The 20,910-nt window shown below is 40.3% G+C and overlaps 1 protein-coding gene across 2 annotated transcripts in view; it reads right to left on the bottom strand.

The window, feature by feature from the left end:
- The window catches only part of CACHD1 (cache domain containing 1), a 275,041-nt gene that overhangs the window by 84,276 nt on the left and 169,855 nt on the right, over window positions 1-20,910 (bottom strand). For both annotated transcript variants that reach the window (XM_004369017.3, XM_012555422.1), the window contains one exon: window positions 15,101-15,207. In XM_004369017.3, coding sequence (XP_004369074.2) covers window positions 15,101-15,207 — 107 coding nt within the window. The remainder of the gene's footprint in view (window positions 1-15,100; window positions 15,208-20,910) is intronic.

Raw genomic sequence — 20,910 nt, 5'->3', positions numbered from 1 at the left:
ACCATTGGTTCCTGATGACTTAGAAGTTGTAAGTCAGCATTATGAGGCAATTAGTAGTGACCCAAAACTATATAAACAAAATATCCAAACAGTAGCAGTAAGTGCTGTTTAGATGAGAATGATGGAGAAAACTTAACATCAGCCTTTAGAAACTGTGGGGTCATCACAGATGGCTCAGTGTAGTCTCTGATGAGCAAGAGCAACAAAAGGAAGAGTTTTCAGTTCTCAAGTATTAAGTTAATTAAGGGGACAACTATAAAATCTCTTTCACTCTAAGCCCTTAAAAGCAGAAATGATACCTAACTGTTTAAGATTATTTGAATAATGCCTTGCCTTAAGTAGGGCAGACCATTAGGTGGCCAGTGGAAGTTGGGTTTGATCCTAAAAATTTTGCTTCTGAACATGCAGGGTTTTCAGATTGTGTAATGGTAACCTTTGTATTTAGTCACAAGATTAGGACAAATTCTCCTCCAGCCAACTCTAAGGCTTAACTCAAGGATCCTAACCTATTCTACAGTATGAATCCTTGCAGTCTAGGGAAGTCTATGGATCCTTTCTCAGAGTGCTTTGAATGCCTAAAAATAAAACATTAAAGATTAGAAAGAAAACACATTATAATGAACTAGTTTTCAAAATATTAAAAATTTAAGTTTGTAGCAATATATGTGCTTCAGTACGCATTTAAAAAGACTTGGTGGCCGGTGTAATACCTTACAGAATTTGGAAATAGTGATAAGCATGAATAGTATTTTGAGACATCTTCTATAGCTACTACGTAAGATGAAAACAGCTATGATTTCTTTGGTAACAAAGACACTGGTATGGCAAATATACGGTGGATTGTTACCTTAATTTATAATTGACTTAGGTTAGTGAAAATAAAGATCTAATTTATTTACTTAACATCCAAGTTCACAATCCACCTGAATTCTATCCATTTACTCCTTGGAGGATCCGTGGGTACCAGGTTAAAATCCTTACTTGAAGGGGCAATGAACTCTTGCTGCCTTTAATATTTATATGGATTTGAAACCTGGTGGCAAAGGAGGTTTCGCTATAGGGATGGTCACTGTGGTGACCACTACTATGAAAGGGCACTTCTAAACAGCTACATGTAGGGTCAGGAGGATATAAAGACACTCATGCATTCTACACAAAATATTGTCTCTATTTTATACAAATGAAAGTTTATATCGGCTCAGAAAAGATCAAATGCTTCTAAAAATTCAAACACTGAAACTCTGTAATATCTGGATAAATTCCTGATAAGGTCAATGGTGCTGCCAGCCCAATCGTCTTTCTCTAAACCTTGTCTCCTGACTAAAAATTCCCAAAGTGTCAAACAGACGACAATCAGTAAATAAACACACACACACAAACAAAAACAAACAAACAAACCAATTGCCACTGAGTTGATTCTGACTCATAACTACCCTATAGAACAGAGTAGAACTGCCCCACAGGGTTTCCAAGGAGCGGCTGGTGGATTCGAACTGCCAACATTTTGGTTAGCAACATTTTGGTTAACTACTGTGCCATCAGGGCTCCAATCAGTAAACAGGGAGATGGAATTTAGATAAAAGTCATAATAACAGGTCAGGCATTATTCTAGACATTTTACTTATATTATTTTGAAATTTCACAATTGTTTTATAAAGTCAATGTGCTTACTCTCATTTTACGGAGGAGAAAACTGAAGCTGAGAGAAGACAAGTGACTTAACTATGACCACAGTTATTTAACTCTCATCAATGGAGGCAAAACTCTGATCAATGGATTGACTAAGTCATCTTGCTTTTTAACTCCCTTTTTCCTTTTAAATATTTATTAAGTCCTGATTATGTGTAAGGCACTATGTTGTTAGGTACCACAGAGTTGGCTCCAACTCATAGCCATCTTATGTATAACAGAACAAAACGTTGCCTGGTCCTGCACCATCCTCACATTCATTGATATGTTTGAGTCCATTGTCACAGCGTTTCAGACTGTGTCATGGTTAACTTTTGTATTTGGTCTCAAGTTCGGGACAAATCGGACAAATCCTTCTCCAACTGTACAGGTACTGTACAGGAATTATATCTCTATCATTGGTCCTGAATAGTTTCCACTAACCCAAGGGAAGATTTTCTGCATGCAGCAGTGAGAACACAGGTGAGAGGGTGCAGTGGGGATGGGTGCTCCTAGATCTGACCTCTAACGCTTACTGCCACCCATAGATGTTCTTCCCTAGGACATCCCAACAAGCAAAGCTCTTGAATACAGGAGGTAGTAGACAAATGCTTACAATGAAGTATCATAAAATGGAAACAGGTCCTCTGACAAGCTCTGTCCCATCATCCCCCTTTGTGTAAGACCTTCAGCAAGTCAAGCATTTCTCTCTTACAGCTCCTAAGACAATTTTAAGTGAATGCCAAAAATTTTCTAATACCTATGGGCTTATTTTTCTTTAATCACAGCACATAATCTGTTGTCATATAAGCAGCTGAAAAAACAATGCCTTTACCCCTTCCAGGAGTTCTTTACTTCTCATTTATGGAGTCTCAAGCTCCGCCTGCATACAGTGGATAATTCTAACATATGGGTCCCAGATTCCCTAGCCCTCAGATATTTTCCTTCCAATTCTACCATCTACGTCTGACTGGTTCTTATGTCATCGGCCTCTCCAGTCAAAACAAAACCAACCATGTCCCCAAACTCCATGCCTGCCCCCTTTAATGCTTAAACCACCAGGGCAATAAGAAAGAGATGGATTACAAACTTCTTGTAGTTGGCCTGTGATTTTTGTTTTTCTCAGCAATATTATCCATTAGATGCACGGACAAGAAGAAAACACTCTAATGTAAAGCTTGTTGCCTCCCATTTCAAGGTAGTCTGTACTTTCTGATGCCTAGCCCAACACCACTCAGCAAAATACACAAAGCTGCCTACGCCCCGCAGTTTGCCAAATATTAAATACAAGTGCTGTCCTAAATACACAGAGGAGCAGATACACAAAAACACACATATTTCCCAGGGACCAGAATTTACACAGCACCTTCAGTAATATTCTGTGCAATTGCAAACATTTGAGGGGAACATTCTGAGAACTCCAAAAAAAACTTCTGGCATCACACTAAATCACATCTCTCCAATTTCCATAAACTGAGTATTGTTTTAACATGTATTCTGGAAAGTGTCGTATTTCAAGGACCGCCAGATACTGTTTATGCTGCTCTAGGAGTGGTAGGCATATTGAGTACCTGACCACGTACCAGGCACTTTGCTAAGTCCTTTATATATACATGGAAACCTTGGTGGCGTAGTGGTTAAGAGCTTGGCTGCTAATCAAAAGGTCGGCAGTTCGAATCCACCAGGCACTCCTTGGAAACCCTATGGGGCAGTTCTACTCTGTCCTATAAGGTCATTATGAGTCAGAATTGACTCGACAGCAACGGATTTGGTTTTTTTGGGTTTATAGATACATTATCTCAGTTAATTCTTAAAGCAACTCTATGAGGTAGATTTATTTATTTATTGTTTATTATTTTTATTATTCAGGAAATCAAAGCCAAGAGAGGTTAATTTCTCCCAAATATATGTAACTAGTAAAAGCCAGAATGTGGAGGGTTGACCAAAGAGATATTCCTATTCTTATATTCTGGCTCAGAAAGGGAAGGGTGACTTAAGCCCTGAGCACTGAATGGGATCCACACCACCTAGTCCAGTGGTTCTGCCACCACACTTACTATTCAAGCTAAAAGACAACTCAATGATTCCTCCCTGTCTCCATGTGTCTGCTTTAGTCTAATACTAAGGAGAGGCATCCTCAAATCTCCAGTTCTGTTCCAAGCTCAGGGATCTTCATGTTCATTCTAGACTAATTTTATGGTGCAAAAAGAACCAGTCAGTTCTGATCTTGATTCAGTTGAGATAGCACGGTAATGGGCTCAAAGAATCCAGAATAAGCTGAACAATCCAAATCAATATGGGATCTACTATTCTACCCTCTTCCTTTCTATAAGGCCATGCCCAGAGGATCCATGCCCAGAGGATCCAAATGTCCAAGACTATCTCTAAATCTTAATGGAAGGAGTAATAGAAAGTTAACATAGATGGAGTTCCCAAGCCTGATGATCACATTAACTTTTTAAATATACAGATTCCCAAGCTTTACCAAGTCTGATTCACTAGATTAGGGTTGGGGCCAGAGAATATGTAGTTTTTTACAAAGCACCCAGAATGTACCAGGTTTATTTTTATCATTACAACATTTAGCATTGTATTGTAATTGTACTTGCCTGTCGATTTTTCTCCTGCACTCCATCCTTCTGCCCCCCGGCCCCCGCCCCCCGCCCCCATCCCAAACACACATTCACATACTAGGCTGTGAGCTCCCCGAGAGTAGGAACTCCATCTTAATTATCTTGGTGTCTGGCATATTAGCTACCAACAGTTGGCACTTGAGAGAAGCTCTTTATGAGGGAGAGCCAGTAAAGAGTCAGGGCTGACTCTGGATCTCAAGCTTGGATAAGTGGTAAAATGAAATTGCTGTTAATTGGCATATGGAACATGAGCCAAGGAGAAGTTTGGGTAGGTACAGAGATTATAGGTTTGGTTTCAGACAAAAGAGTTTAAAGTGTCATGAGGCAGAACAGAGTGATAAAAATACATCTCTTCATCTCAAGAAGTCTATTGTGGAGGGCCATTAGACTATGAGTCAGGATACTTAATATGTAGTCATACCAATACCAAGAATTTGCTGTTGGCTTTGGGTAGATAAGTTAACTTCTCTGGGCTTGTTTTTCATCTATAATATGAAGCTGAAACTTGTTATTATGGTAATAATAAAATGATTGTATAAGATGGTTTACGAGGTACTAAGATGCAATGGATTGCTTTTCTTACTTTTATGTGTGTTAATATGCTGTTAAGCTAAGAAAACCCGTGTTACCTTACAGGAAACTGTAACCACATTTCTTTTGCACTAAGGTCCTTAAAAAACAAACAAAAAACAACAAACAGTTTCTGTCAAGCCAATTCCAACCCATGGAGAACTCCATGTTTATTCACTAGTCTTTCTTCTGAGGTGCCTTCGGTGGACCTTTCGGTTAGCGCCCAAGCATGTTAACCTTGCACCATGTAGGGACAAAGTTCTCCAAAGAACCTGGTTATTCTATTATAAAGATGGGGAGTGGGGAGAAAGCACATAGAAAATCCTTGTTTGTTTTTCTCTCTTATCCATTCAATAAGCCTTTACTGTGTACTTACTGGCGCTCTGGTGGCACAGTGGTTAAGAGCTTCACTACTAACTGAAAGGTCGGCAGTCTGAATCCACCAGCTGCTCCTTGGAAACCCTATGGGGCAGTTCTACCCTGTCCTATAGGGCTGCTATGAGTTGGAATTGACTTGATGGCAACAAGTTTTTTTCGGGGGGGGGGGGTTGTGTACTTCTAATGACAAAGCACTGGACTGAACACTCAGCATACCAAAAATAAAGTTTTCACCTTCAAGAAGCAGAGACTCAAGTGGATACCTATAAAAAAAAACTAAAGTTCTACGATAAGAATGTGCCATAGAGTAACATAACAAACAAGAGTTGTGGGAGACACACTATGGTATACCACTCAGTGAAATGGAGAACTTATATTCCTATAACACATGGAAATGCTGATAGCCAGCCCTCAGCTATTAACTCTCTTCATGAAGTTTCTTCTAAAGAGAGCCTTGCTCAGTGTCACCACCCCCTCTGCCTACATCCAATGAATAGTCGACGCAGGGACATAAAGTCCACTTCCTGCCCCAGTTTGGGAGAACACAACTCTGAAGGGCCACCGGAAGTTCCAAGCTCCCTTGGGGGGGGCCTGAGGCCTCTGCTGAGACTGCATCACAGCCCATCTTCTCCCTCTGCCCATCCTGCTTCCTTCCCTTTCTCCACAGGCCGCTGATCTCCATCTCAGAGTCTGTTTCCCTGAAAACAGACAAGGAATTCTGACCTGTAAGGATCAAGGAAGAAGACTTAGAAGTTAGGCCTTGAGGAATGCAATATTTTACAAGGCAGGAATTGAATTCTGGGATAAAACAATAACATGAGAAAAGCATGGAGGAGTGATAGAGAATGGAGATTCTGAAGATATAAAGTGATTCCTTGAGCTTAAGGAAGAGAAGAAGCAGAAGATGGAGTTGAAAGGCTTTCACCTTTGTCTTTGAGGAAAAGGGAAGTTATCAGTTTTGAAAAATAGTTTCAGAAGTAGGTATTTTCAAATCCTACAGCGTGCAGGATGTATTCGAGAAGACAGAAGAGAGGCAGGGAGACCTTTCAGGAAGTTCCTACGTTAGTCAGTCTTCTTGAAATGATGAAGATCTAAATTTACGGCAGTAGCAGTGGAAAAAGTAAAGGGCATTCAAGACACACCTTGAAGCTATGAAATAAGAGCCAAGTTTCCCCTTCAATAAAAAGAGGACAATGAGACCTATGTCACAAGGCTAGTGTGATGAGCAAGAAGAGTAACACACAGGCAAATGCCTAGCAAGATGTCTGTTATTGTTAGCTGCCATCGAGTCGGCCTCAGACTCATGGTAACTCCAGGCACAATGGAACTAAACTGTGCCCAGTCCTGCACCATCCCCATGATCGGTTGCAGATTGGACCATTGTGATCTATTGGATTTTCATTGCCTTTCTTCCTAGCCCAGCTTAATCTGGAATCTCTGCTGAAACCTCTTCAATATCATAGCAACATGCAAGCCTCCAGTGACAGACAGGCGTTGGATGTGCATGAGGTGCAGTGGCTGGGAATTAATTGAACCCAGGTCTCCTGCATGGAAGGTGAGAATTCTACCACTGAACCACCAATGCCCTCAGCAAGGTGTCTAGCACACAGTAAATGCTCATTCACTCATGCTCGCATTTGACCACTAATTAAGCCAAACTGATAAAAGCTGGAGAACTACTTGGTGGAAAAGAGCAAAGAAGAATTCCCAGTGTAACCAGGATGGGGGTAGCGATAATTATGGAATCAAGTTAGGGAGTAAATTTGGAGGAAAGTGTGTTTTTGTTTTGTTGTTGTTTGTTTGTTTGATTCACTATTTTTTTGAGGTAGCTACAAGACAATCAGAGAGGTATGTTAGAAGTTGAGTATATAATAAACTCAGAAATAGGTCAGGCCTGGAACAGATTTGGAAACCAGCATTGTGTGGGTGGGAGCTGAGGTGCTGTCTGAACTGAGAATATTCAGGGAGGTAACACTGAACAGTGAGGTGAGGAAGATGGTAAAGAGAAGATGTGTGGGGATATCTACTCTTAGGAACAGGATAAAGGAAAAGGAGCCTCAAAAAGGAAATGAAAACGACTGGGCAGAGAAGAAGATAGAGAATAATGTCACAGAATGTATTGCATTGGACAAATCTGCTGCAAAAGACCTCTTTTAAAGTGTTCAAAAGCAAAGACGTCACTTTGAGGACTAAGGTGCACCTGACCCAAGTCATGGTATTTTCAATCACCTCATATGCATGTGAAAGCTGGACAATGAATAAGGAAGACTGGAGAATTGATGTCTTTGACTTATGGTGTTGACGAAGAATATTGAATACACATGGACTGCCAGGAGAATGAACAAATCTGTCTTGGAAGAAGTACAGCCAGAATGCTCCTTAGAAGCGAGGATGGCGAGACTTTGTCTCACGTACTTTGCACGTGTTATCAGGAGGGACCAGTCCCTGGAGAACGACATCATGCTTGGTAAAGTAGAGGGTCAGTGAAAAAGAGGAAGACCCTCAACGAGATGGATTGACACAGTGGCTGCAACAATGGGCTCAAACATAGCAACTATTGTGAGGATGGCACTATGAGTCAGAACAGACTTGACAGCAGCTAACAACAATAATAATTTCACAGAAACCAAAGGAGGGCATTTTCAAAAAAGAGGCTTACACGTCAACTGCTGCAAAGCGGTCAAGTAAAACTGCATAAGATCACTTGAAATCCTTCAAGGGAGCAATGATACACAGCATTTTTAATACAGTGAAAAATTGGGGCAATATAAATGTTAAACCAGAGTGGATTGGTTATTTCAATTTTCTTTAAAAGCATTATCACGATGATACAGAAGTATTTATATCAAAACAATGTTCAGGATATGTCTGCTAAGTAAAAAAAAAGTAGGCTGTATCATTATAATCATATGTATTATGAGAGGGTATATACACACACATATGCACAGACACGGAATAAAAGAGCACTAACAGTTAAGAAATCGTTATTGCTGCATGGTGAGATTATGTTCTTTTCCTCAATCTGCTTCTTTAAATTCTAAAAAAACTTTTAGTAGGATTTATAAACATTAAAATTGTTTAAAAATATATAACAGGGTATTAAATTGGAAAATTAGGAGGTCAGTGGAGCCCTGGTGGCCCAATGGTTAAGAGTTTGGCTGCTAACCAAAAGGTCGGCAGTTCGAATCCACCAGCCACTCCCTGGAAACCCTATAGGGCAGTTCTACTCTGTCCTATAGGGTTGCTATGAGTCGGAATTGACTCGAAAGCAATGGGTTTTCAATGAGTTGGTATCTTCTGGAAGATTCAATCAGTATAATAAGGTTACTGTGAGAATATAAGGAAGACTAGACTTACAAGTAGTTCTTAGATAGGAATAGCATTTGAAGGGAAATCAGAATGAAGAAAAGAGGCCTGTTCGCTCAATTTTGTTTCAATATACATATAAACTGAATCTCATAACCTCAAGAATCTAGATTTCTAAGTAACTGAATAGTTTTTAGATGTTATGTAAATAATTACCAGGTCCTTTATGACACTAATGCAATCATGAAACTGGGGTAATGAAGCATAAAAAGGAACCAGAAATCATTAGCTTGACTTTTATGCTTTTATGTTAAGATTTCTAGGTAGAACATGGCTATTCACTTGATTGTTACTAGAATTTTCTGTCATTCAGTCAGAAGTGACGAAGCCAGAAAAGTCTACAGCCTTCAGTTCCTACCTGTACCTTCTGTACCATTTACCTCTGTAAAGTGACTTATATACACCCCTTACACCCCGTGAATCCCATTTCTCAATGAAGACTGCATCGCTACCAAGATCGAAGTTTGCAACTTTAAATGCTCTTTAAATCAAACACAATAAAGAAAGTCCAGACACTTTTTCTTTCAGTGAGAACAACTAACTCCCACCTCCACTTTCACCTCAACTGCATAACTCAAGAGAGCAAGAGACAACTTTTCTTGGACTCTTCAAATAAACTCTCTTTAGGGATCAGGCCACGCACAAGAAAATATAGCTCAGCAGGAATTTGAAAGGGGGGAAAAGAAAAAAAAGAAGAGAGTGAGAAACCAGGGATAAAGGCAGGAAAGAACCCGAGCACAACATTACCGGCACCATAATATAACACATGCGCTGTCAAACTTCAGTTATTTGAATGGAATCAGGAACACTGAGTCAATTTAGAAAGTAGAGATTTGGCAGGGGTGGTTTTAAGAAAAGAACACACGTGTGTTGAATGGATGGACACATGACCTAGTTTTGGATAAATGAAGCTAAGAATGGTTTACAATTTACATTGATTCTGTTTCCAGCTAGTCTGAAAGGCAATCTGAAACTGTGTTATCAATTAAGGGCCCATTGATGGATTATATACAGTCTGAAAGAGCCTTAGGCTGGACATCTTACTAATGTAAATATTGGATATATGATAGCCGATGGAGTACATTAATTCTGCTCTGAAAAGTGGCATAAGCTGGAGAGGAGGGAAAGGGGGGACTCTGAGGTCACCCTTCACCATCTACCACTCCTCTCATATTACAAATTGCTACTCAAGTATGTGGACTTTGGGATGCAGCCACTGGCTGGTGAATGTCACACGCACAACTTCAAATGCAAGCAAGTCAGTTCTCAAATACCTGCATATTGCCAAACGCCGCTTATAAATCTAGCTGTGTCAACTGTACTGAGAACAACTTTTGTTAAGTAGTAGATTACACTTGAGACACACTCTTAGAAATGGGGAAATTCAAGATTTCGCCTGTAATTATATTCCACCCACTTCCACTCATCATGCTCCTCCTTCTCCACCCCTTGATTTTTCAAACCATCTTAGCTATCTCTTCCTTGGCAAATACATAACGGAATAAAACAATATTTTGTCAGGATTTTTGATTACTGAGCAGCTGAATTCTTACCTAAAACCCCAGTAATAGAAGATAATTTTAGTACAACTGATAGGTCTTTAATCCTTCTTCCCTTTTCCTCACTCTCCGCTGATGCTCTTGCTTCCTAATTCTGACAAACAGAATCACTGAGAAGAGAACATCTCTAAGTTCCGGGTACTACATCTACCATCCTATGAGCATGTCCACCCATCTATTCTTTCGTCCTTCCTCTTACTCCGGACAAACTCTGTGCTCCACTCATGATCCCACCCCCTCTCGCCTAATGAAGGAAAAGGTTCTAGCAATTCTCCCCCTCTCTCCTGTGTCATTAGCTTTTGGATCATTCTCGTTGGCACCTCAACTTGCTATAATTTTTCTCACTTAAAAAATATCCTCTTGACACCACATGTCCCTTCAGCTTCCCTTTAAGCAAACTTCAGGAGTCCGTGCCTCCAACTCCTCTCCTCCATTCTCAAAATCTTGAATCACTTGGAGCAGCCTTTCATTCTGTTCTTACTATTCCACCAAACAACCCTGTCAAGTTCGCCAATGGCCTCTATGTTGCTAAATCCAATGGCTGGTTTTTTATAGTCCTCATTTTACTTAATCTACTTGACACAATTATCTCTCCCTCCTTCTCGAAGCACTTTCTTCACTTCACTTCTGGGAGATGGCTCCTTGGTTCTCCTTGGCTCCTATCAGACCTTCTCGGTTTCCTTTATGGGTTCCTCTTCATCTCCATGACCTCTAAATGGTAAGGCTCAGTCCCTGGAGCTCTTCTCTTTTCTACTCACAGTCACTCACTACATGATTTTAGTGTGTCCCATGATTTAAACATACACAAAAATATCTCATATATATGCCTTAGCTGGACCCATTCCCTGAAATCCACACTTGTATATCAATTGCCTGTGAGATAGTCCCACTTGGATATTTAATAAGCATCTCAAACTTAACTTTTCCAAAGTGGAACCCTTAATCCCCTGCCCCCTCAACAAATCTGGTCTTTCCCCAGCATTTCCAATCTCAGTAAATGGCAACTGTGTCCTCACTGCTCAGGCCAAATATCTTGGAAGTTCTTCGTGACTCTTCTCTTACTCTCACAGACACTGACCCCCATCAAATTAATCAGCAAATTCTATTGGTTCTAAGGAGCCCTGGTGGTGCAACAGTTAAGCATTTGGCTGCTAACTGATAGGTTGATGGTTTGAACACACCCAGCAGCTCCACAGGAGAAAGGCCTGGCAATCTGCTTTTGGAAAGATTACAGCCAAGAAAATCCTATGGGGAAGTTCTACTCTGTAACACGTGGGGTCGCTATGATTTGAAATTGACTCAAATGCACCCAACAACAAGAAGAACAATGACAATGTTGATTCTAGCTTCAAAATATACTCAAAATCCAACCACTTCTCATCATGTCCACTGTTAGCAGATTACCAATTCCATCATCATCTCCCTCCTAGACTTTGAAATAGGTAAGTAATGTCCTTATAACATCCAGTGTCTTAGTTATCTAGTGCTGCTATAACAAAAATACAAGTGGGTGGCTATAACAAACAGAAATTTATTTTCTCACAGTTTAGGAGGCTAGAAGTTGGAATTCAGGGCATAGGCTCTAGGGGAAGGCTTTCTCTCTCTGTAGGCAATGGGTGAAGGTCCTTGTCTCTTTTCAGCCTTGGCTCCTTGGTGATCTTCATGTGGCAAGGCATCTATCTTCCCCCATCTCTACTTTCTTGCAGCTTGCTTAATTTGTTCTTTTAAATCTCAAAAGAGATTGATTTAAGACACACCCTACACTATTACTACCCGTTAACATAACAAAAAACCCTATTACCAAGTGGGATTATAACCACAGGTATAAAACCCGTTGCCTTCCAGTCGATTCCTACTCATACAGACCCTACAGGACAGAGTAGAACTGCCCCATAGGGTTTCCAAGGAGTGCCTGGTGGATTCTAACTGCCTTTTGGTTAGCCGTAGCTCTTAACCACTACGCAACCAGGGTTTCCAACCACAGGTAAAAGGGTTAGGATTTACATATATTTTTCAGGGACACAATTCAATCCGTGACATCCAGTAAAGCTCTCCATGCTCTGGCCCACAACTACAGTGGCCTCCTTACCGTTTCTGAGACCATCAAACATTCTTCCAACACAAGGCCTTTGCCAGGGATACATTTCCCCCATTTACCCCCATGGTTTACTCCTCCACTTATTCAGATCTCACCTCAAACATCTTAGCAAGGAGCCCTTACATAAAATAGTAAGTCTCTTCCTTCTCTCTCCTTCCCCTCCCCTTTACTCCCAGCAAGGATACTCCCTATGTCTCCTTCTTGCATTACTTTTTCTTGATAGCACTCATCATAATCTGGCATGTATACATACTTGTACAGTTGTTTAAAATTTATGTCGCCCTGTCCCCAGATTATAAGCTCCAGGGGGACAGGAACTTTGTTTTCTTTACAGCTGAAGCAGTACAAAACAAAAACAAAAAACAGTATCTACCATGTAGAAGGTGCTCAATAAATATTTGTTGAACAGATTCTAACTGTACTTATTAATTCTAGTTAGTAAGAAGGATGACATTACCTGGCTAAATAGCTTCTGTATTCACTAAGAAAAAGGCACAAAAATATTGTCATTTAGCTTCTTTTCCAGTAGCAAACCCACCTGTTCCAGAAAGCTCGCAGATTCTACGACCATTAATGATGGGGATAAATACCAACAACACGTTCATTATCAGAAACGTTGAACAGATAGAAAATAAGGCAGTGGGCATGTGGCCCTGGCTACAGCAGCTTCCAGATGCTCCAAGGTCTGGCACACTGAGGTGGGCGAATCTGATAGGAGAGCATCTCTGGTCAATATGGCTCCCAGGAGTGCACGCACACCCCCCTGCCCTTTCTCAATGCCTCAATCACAGGGCCAAGAGGGCAATGGAGCTTCATCTAGAACCTCAAAACCAGTCTGTGTCAAGAAAGGTACTGTTGTAACGGAGAGGAATGAAAATACATTTGAAGGTAGTCTATGATTCTGTCTTGTTTTCTTTTCTCCTGATTATAAAAACAGTGCATGCTTAATTTAAAATTACAAAAATTAATAAGTAAAAAATACCCCATTGTTCTATCACTGAAAGATAATAACTCTAAACATTTACATTCAGATTCTTCTGGATCTTGTATGTATACAGGAAGAATTCACTGGTTTTTTTTTTTTTTTAATTCAAATAAATATCCTTCAAGTTAACCTGAATTCTAAAAATCTTAACTACATACAATGTTGGACTACATTGTGTATTTCTAGGACGCAGTTAAATTGGATCCTATTCAAAGACTGTTGTTTCAACCTCAAGTCTTCAGAACCAGCAATGTCCTGTGTTACTGAGCAGGGAAAGAGGGAAAGTACTGAATTCAGAAACCAGAAGACTGGAGTTCCAGCGCTGCCTCTGTGCCAGTTGTGGGATCTTCCACAATTCATTTTCTTTCCCCATTCCATGCCCTCCTCTACTCTCTTCAGTTACTTTTTATGAAAAGTATTCTCAGTTAGCTTCCTTTCTAGTAGTAAACCCTACCTGCTCCAAAAGGCCCCTAGATTCTCTGACCATTAAAAAATGACTGAATCTATCATATATTGGCCCAGACAACATGTGCCTGACAGATTCAGCTAGCAGCTATGGTTTTATTATCGCCAAATGATATAAAGCTGACATCTCTTTCTGTGTAGACCTAATAGATTACCTGAAGTGTGTATACAATTCCCAGTGACTAAAATTCCTCCCCTGGAATGAGACTGGATGGGACCCTAAAGGTAAATATGCTGGTACTCTGGCTTCTATCTTGGGTTTTATGTGTCTGTAAGAGACCTGGTATTTGGGACATATAGCTCCTCATGTTTAAGGATTAGATCCTTCACCTCTCCAGCAATAAGGGAAGTCTCAGGACCTTTCCAAGCCTCAGAGTCTTCTTGGGAAAATCAAAGAATTGAGATTGGTGTATGATTTCTAAAGTACGTTCCATTGCTTAAAAGGTGAAGCCTCTAGGTCCTGAGGTCCATCAATCATCAGAAGTGTATATAACAAGACAAATATGTAAGAAATATGGACTGAGTTTCTAAGGCAAGGAAGCAGAAATATTATGTCACTTTGGAACTATATATATACACAGATGCCCTAGTAGCTATTACCAGTACATATAAGCAAGTTCTGTTGAGACGAGGCAGAAAGATCTACCTCAATATACAGCCTCACAGCACTAAGTTTCCTAGTATAAAAGTTCTCCCAAGCCTCACAGCATTAACTGTTAATGGTAGAAAAACTCGCCCATGATTGTCCCAAAGAAATCCAAAAACAAAATTATAAATAGGAAATATAAACAAAATTCAATGCCACCTACTGCAAAGATGTCTATATAGAGACCTATTTAGAGATCTATTGCAAAGGTCTCTAAAATAATCTTTAAGGTAAAAAAATGGAAAACTCATAACAAATATGATAATGGATTTGAGAGCTCAGCAAGGTACTAGGCATCTCATGTATGTAGCTATATAGCAGATGTTCAATACATGTTAGTTCCATTTTCTTCTTCCTCTCCCTCTTTATGAGGTCAATTTTCCAGCAATGAAAATCCAATTTTGAGTATATGATATTTTCCTTCAAGACTTCAAAAATGTCTGAAGCAATAAAACCCATTGATACCAACTCGACTTGATACCAGCCCATAGCGACCCTATAGGACAGAGTAGAATTGCCCCAAAAGGGATTCTGAGGCTGTAAATCTTTACAGAAGCAGACCGCTACATCTTTCTCCCACGGAGCAGCTTTTGGGTTTGAAAGGGAAACCTTTCAGTTAGCAGCCTAGCGCTTAAACCACTGCACTACCAGGAATACTTTTGAAGCTATACATTTATTCAACTTGGAAGGGGGGGAAATAGTTCTCTTTTATAAAACCAACAGATAACTGACCTGAATTTAAGTCTCGTCCTGGATTGAAGGCCCGGCTATTAACAGTATTAGAAAGTCGATCACAACTGATTGTTCTAGACACATTGGTGTTAAAGTTTCCATCGAACCTGAAACAATAGAAGAAAATCGCAAAATGAGAAGAAATTATTTATTGGCTATCCAATCCAGAAAAACAAGCCAACAAAAATAATGGTTCATACTGTGTACAAAAGTGATAAGCCTGTAAACAGTAAAATAATGATTTGATTTTAAATAGACAAAAAAATCACTTCAGAACCATGTGGGGGAAAACAACATCTGCATTTGGAAGGTTTTCGAAATCAAGTTCAAATTCTAAGGAGATAAAAAATTAAGAATCCTTAGAACCAACTTTTCCTCAGTAAACTTGAGTCATAAACTACTGACAAAATCATACAGAAAATAGCTTTGACAAAATTCAGACTGGGATTACAAAATTCCAAATTGAATACTGCTGTTATATGCAAAACAGAAGTACCTCTTTAAATTATCCTAGATGAAAACAAATGACCAACAAAAAAAATAGACAGCAGTTGTCTTAGTTAACTAGCACTGCTATAACAGAAATATTACACATGGATGGCTTTAACAAGCAGACATTTATTTTCCAACAGTTTAGGAGGTCAAAAGTCTGAATTCAGGGTGCCAGCTCTAGGGGAAGGCTGTGTCTCTGTCGACTCGGAAGGTCCTTGTCTCTTCAACTTGTTTCCTGGTTCCTTGGAGATCTCCATGTGGCTTGGCATCAATCATCCCCCATCTCTGCTTGTTCCCTTGCTTGTTAAATCTGTTTTATATCTCAAAAGAGACTGACTCAAGACACACCCTGCACTAATTCTGCCTTATTAACACAAAAAAGAAAACTCATTCCCAAATGAGATTATAACCACAGGCAGATGTTGGGATTTACAACACATATTTTCGGGGAACACACTTCAATTCATAACATTCCACCCTTTGGCTCCCCAAAATTCATGTCCTTCCCACATGCAAAACACATTCACCACATCACATCATCCCAGGAGTCTTAAATCAACTGCAAGGTTCAAAATCTCATCTTCTGAATCATCTAAATCAAATATGGGTGAGACTTTAGACATGTTCAATCCTGGGGCAAAATTCTCTTCATCTGTGAACCTGTGAAATCCAGACTACAAGTTATCTGCTTCTAAAGTACAATGGTTGAACAGGAACAAGGTAGACATTTCCATTACAGATGGGAGAAATTAGAGGGAAAGAAGGGATAATGGGCACCAAGTAAATACAAAACCCAGCAGAATAAATTACATTAGCTCTCAAGGCTTGAAAATAATCCTCTGTTCCTTGAGACCATCTGAACTATGGCCCCACCTTCCAGACTTTGGGTGTTGGCCACACCCTCTGGATTCTGGATGGAGGCCCCTCAGCCCTGGGCTTCACTCACACCTTCCAGGCCCACTAGGATGACAACTCTGCTTTCTTGGCTTTGGATGGCCCCATTCTCCTAGTCCATCTGAGTGGTGACCCTACCCCCTCAGCCCCGGCAGGACCCATTCTACTGCCCCTTGGGCATGGCAGCCCTGTCCCTTCAGCTTTGGGCAGTGGCCCCATTCCCCTAGCACATCTTAACAGCAGCCCCACACTCTGAGACTGAACTGGTGAAGGTATGACTCTTTGAAACCTAGGAGGCTGTGGCCCCACTCTTTGAAAGCCAGCAGATTGTAGCCCCATCCTTTCCCCTACTCCTTCCAACAGTTCTGCTGGTCCCTCAGCTGTTCAAGGGATGATCCCTTTCTTTCCTGGAGGACCATTGTTAATGGATTTAATTGTGTCCCCCAAAAATGTCTGTCAATTTGGCTAGGTCATGATTCCCAGTATTGTATCATTGTCTACCATTTTATCATCTGATGTGATTTCCCTATGTATTGTAAATTCTATCACTATGATGTAATAAGATGGATTAGTGGCAGTTACATTGATGAGATCTACACGATTAGATAGTGTCTTAAGCCAATCTGTTTTGAGATATAAAAGAGAGAAGTGAGCAGAGAGACATGGAAACCTCATACCACCAAGAAAGCAGTGCCAGGAGCCGAGCACATCCTTTGGACCTGAGGTTCCTGCACTGAGTTGCTCGCAGACCAAGGGAAGATTGATGACAAGGACCTTCCTACAGAGCCGACAGAGAGAGAAAGCCTTCCCCTGGAGCTGACACCCTGAATTTGGACTTGCAGCCTACTAGACTGTGACAGAATCACATTTCTCTTTGTTAAAGTCATCCACTTGTGGTATTTCTGTTATAGCAGCACTAGATGACCAAGACAGCCCCAGATATAGTTCCTTTGGCTTGTTTTCTGCCTGTAGAATCACAAAAGGCAGACAGCGCTCTCTCCTTTCATTCTATCTCTGTTCCCTTCAGACTAAGCTGATGGGTTTTCTGCTTGTGGTAGTTGGTTAGATCCATCAGTCACAGGCTTAACCTCTTTAACAAAAGTTTGTGTAGCCATGTCCTTGGTGAACATTTTAGGACACATGTCCTTAGTTTGTACAACAGAATTTTCCAAATCTTTAACTTCTATTTTCATTTTGCACAGTTCGTTTCTAAGTTCATCTCTTTCCTCTCACATTTTACTATAAGTGGCAAGGAGAAACTACGCATCGCCTTTAAGATCTTGTTTAGAAATCTCAGCCAGATATCCAAGTTCATCGCTTACAAGTTCTACCTTCCAACAAACATTCGAACATAATTCAGACAAGTTCTTTGCCATTGCATTAAAACCATCACCCTTCCTCCATTGTCCAATCACATGTTCATCATTTTCTTTTAAACCCTCACCAGAAGCACATTTAACGTCCACATCCATAGCAACATTCTGTTGCTGGTGCCATATTTACTGTCTAAGATGATAGAGACTTTCTCTATAGCTCTCCTTACTTCCTTCTAAGCCTTCACCAGAATTGCTTTTGACATCCATCATTCTACCAACAGTCTCTAGAAGGCAATCTAAGCTTTTACTATTAAGTACCTTAAAACTCTTCCAGCCTCTACCCGTTACCCAATACCAAAAAGCAACCACATTTTAGGTATTTGTTATAGCAGCACCCCACTCTTGGTATCAAATTCTGTCTTCGTTATCTAGTGCTGCTATAACAGAAATACCACAAGCGTATGGCTTTAACAAACAGAAATTTATTTTCTTAGGAGGCTAGAAGTTGAATTCACGGTGCCTGCTCTAGGGGAAGGCTTTCTCTCTCTGTTGGCTCTGGAGGAAGGTCCTTGTCTCTTCAACTTGTTTCCTGTTTCCTAGGAAATCTCCATGTGGCTTGGCATCAATCTTCCCCCATCTCTGCTTGCTCGCTTGCTCGCTTGCTTGTTTAATCTCTTTTATATCTCACCAGAGACTGACTCAAGACACACCCTCCACTAATCCTGATTTATTAACATAACAAAGACAACCAACTCCCAAATGAAATAGCCACAGGCACCACCCACTGGTGCTGGTCATAGTGACCCTATGAGACTGAGTAAGACCACCCCATAGGGTTTCCAAAGCTGTAAATCTTTTCAGAAGCAGATTGCCACATCTTTCTCCCACGGAGTGGCTGGTGGGTCCAAACTGCTGACCTTTTGATTAGCAGCTGAGTACTTTAACCACTGTGCCACCAGGGCTCCTCATCACAGGTATAGAAGTTAGGACTTATAACACATATTTTGAGGGGGACACAATTCAATCCATAACAATGGAGAAGGAGAAAGAATGGCACTGGAGTAGGAAAGACCTGGATTTGAATCCTGCCCTGTCACTTATTCAGTGGGTGGCCTGGGGCTCTGTGCTACAGTAAACAACAATCTGAAAGAATATAACAGAAAAATGTCCCAACTCATTTGCATGTAGTTACTATGAGTGTTTCTAAGTGACTTTAACCCAGAAATAACAAAAGTTCAAATCTTACACTTCTAATTAACTTATTTGGGATTTCACTTCCTGAGGGGACTCATGAAGTTCTTCAGAGCTGCCCAAATAAACTCAACTTGAAATTAGTTTTTTTTTAAAAAGGTGTTAAAATGTATACCTCAGGCGATAAATGTCATTTATGAAATTACATCAACATAGGTAGAGATGCTACAAACTGGGAGAAACACTCCTAAAAATCAAATCCATTTGATTATTCACATGGACTCTAATCATCTGTTGATCACATTTCATAATATATAAGAACGATTACAAAGATTCGATTCGTATAAGCGAGTGGGATAGGTTTTCACATGGTGTGTTGAGTTCAACAGCAAAAGTTAAATAGTTTTGCTTAGATACACTTCATCTCTCAAAGTAGAAGGAAACTCTGTTTTAAGAGACCTTTAGTCCAACCTCTAACCCAGTGCTGAATTACATCAACAATGCCAACTGTGTCTTAAAGGATACAGTTGTTTCACCAACATGATTGCTCTTCCTTGGACCTGCTCCAACCTGTCTAGACGAGAAGACTGCTGCCCCAAAAGCCACAGATGGAGAAAAAAGAAGAGATTAATATAGCAGCAGCTGCTTGTGTGTATGCTGGCAAAGCAACATCACTATAATCTCACTGTCCCTCTTGTTTCAGCATTTGAACACCTGTGAAGCAAGAATGGCATTACACAAGCATCTCTGATTTGATGTTTTAATTATTCAAACTAATGAATTGGCATAATGACATAGGTAACCTCCAGATGATTGGATTTGGTTATGGAAAGTATTCATGCTCTCAAGTTTGAATCTGTCTGATTTCTATGATCTTCTGTACTTTGGCTTCGCCTACCTCTTCTGCCTCAGTTTAAGTCCCCCTAACACTTGCTCAGAGACCTGGTGGCACAGTGGTTAAGAGCTCGGCTGCTAACCAGAAGGTCAGCAGTTGGAATCCATCAGCTGCTCCTTGGAAACCCTATGGAGCAGTTCTACTCTGTCCTATAGGGTTGCTATGAGTTGGAATTGACTCGATGGCAATGGGTCTGGTTTGGTTTACCACTTGCTCAGGAGCCCTGATTGCACAGTGGTTAAAGCGCTCAGATGCCAACCGAAAAGTTGGTGGTTCGAACTCATCAGCCGCTCCACAGGAGAAAGATGTGGCAGTCTGTTTCCATAAAGATTTATAGCCTTGGAAACCCTATGGGGCAGTTCTATTCTGTCCTATAGGGCTGCTATGAGTTGGAATAGACTTAAAAGCAGCTTTTTTTTTTTTTTTAAACCACTTGCTCGCTATGCTCTAGCTAGCTACACTAAGTCTATTCCTTCTCTAGATCAGAGGTTGGCAAACCTTTTCTATAAAGGGCCAGATAATAAATATTTTAGTCTTTGTGGGCCATACACAGAGTGGTGTTTGCAAAACACAAAACTATAACTACTCAACTCTGACATTATAGTGTGAACGCAGCCACAGACAATAATATAAAAGAATGAGCATAGCTGTGTTGCAATAAAACTTTATTTAGAAAAATAGGTGGTGGATCAGACATGGTCCATGAGTCATAGTTAGCCCAATCCTGGTCTGGACCAGCATTGTTCAAGATAATTCTCTGTGGTGGTGAAAGTTTATCATATGTGTACTGTCCAATATGGTAGCCATATGTAGCTACTGAGCATTTGAACTCTGGCTACTGTAACTGATAGACTAAATTTTCTATTTTATTTAATATTAATTAATTTAAATGTAAGTAGCCATTGGCTAGTGGCTACCTTTTTTTTTTTTTTATATTGTACTTCAGGTGAAGGCTTACAGAACAAATAGTTTCTCATGAAACAGTAGTACACATACTGTTTTATGACATTGGTTAACAACCC

This window comes from Trichechus manatus, unplaced genomic scaffold (genome assembly GCF_000243295.1).
Source record: "Trichechus manatus latirostris isolate Lorelei unplaced genomic scaffold, TriManLat1.0 scaffold00003, whole genome shotgun sequence".
Classification (NCBI taxonomy): domain Eukaryota; kingdom Metazoa; phylum Chordata; class Mammalia; order Sirenia; family Trichechidae; genus Trichechus; species Trichechus manatus.
Note: the sequence above shows the minus strand (reverse complement) of the source record. Positions and strands in the feature narration are given on the sequence as shown.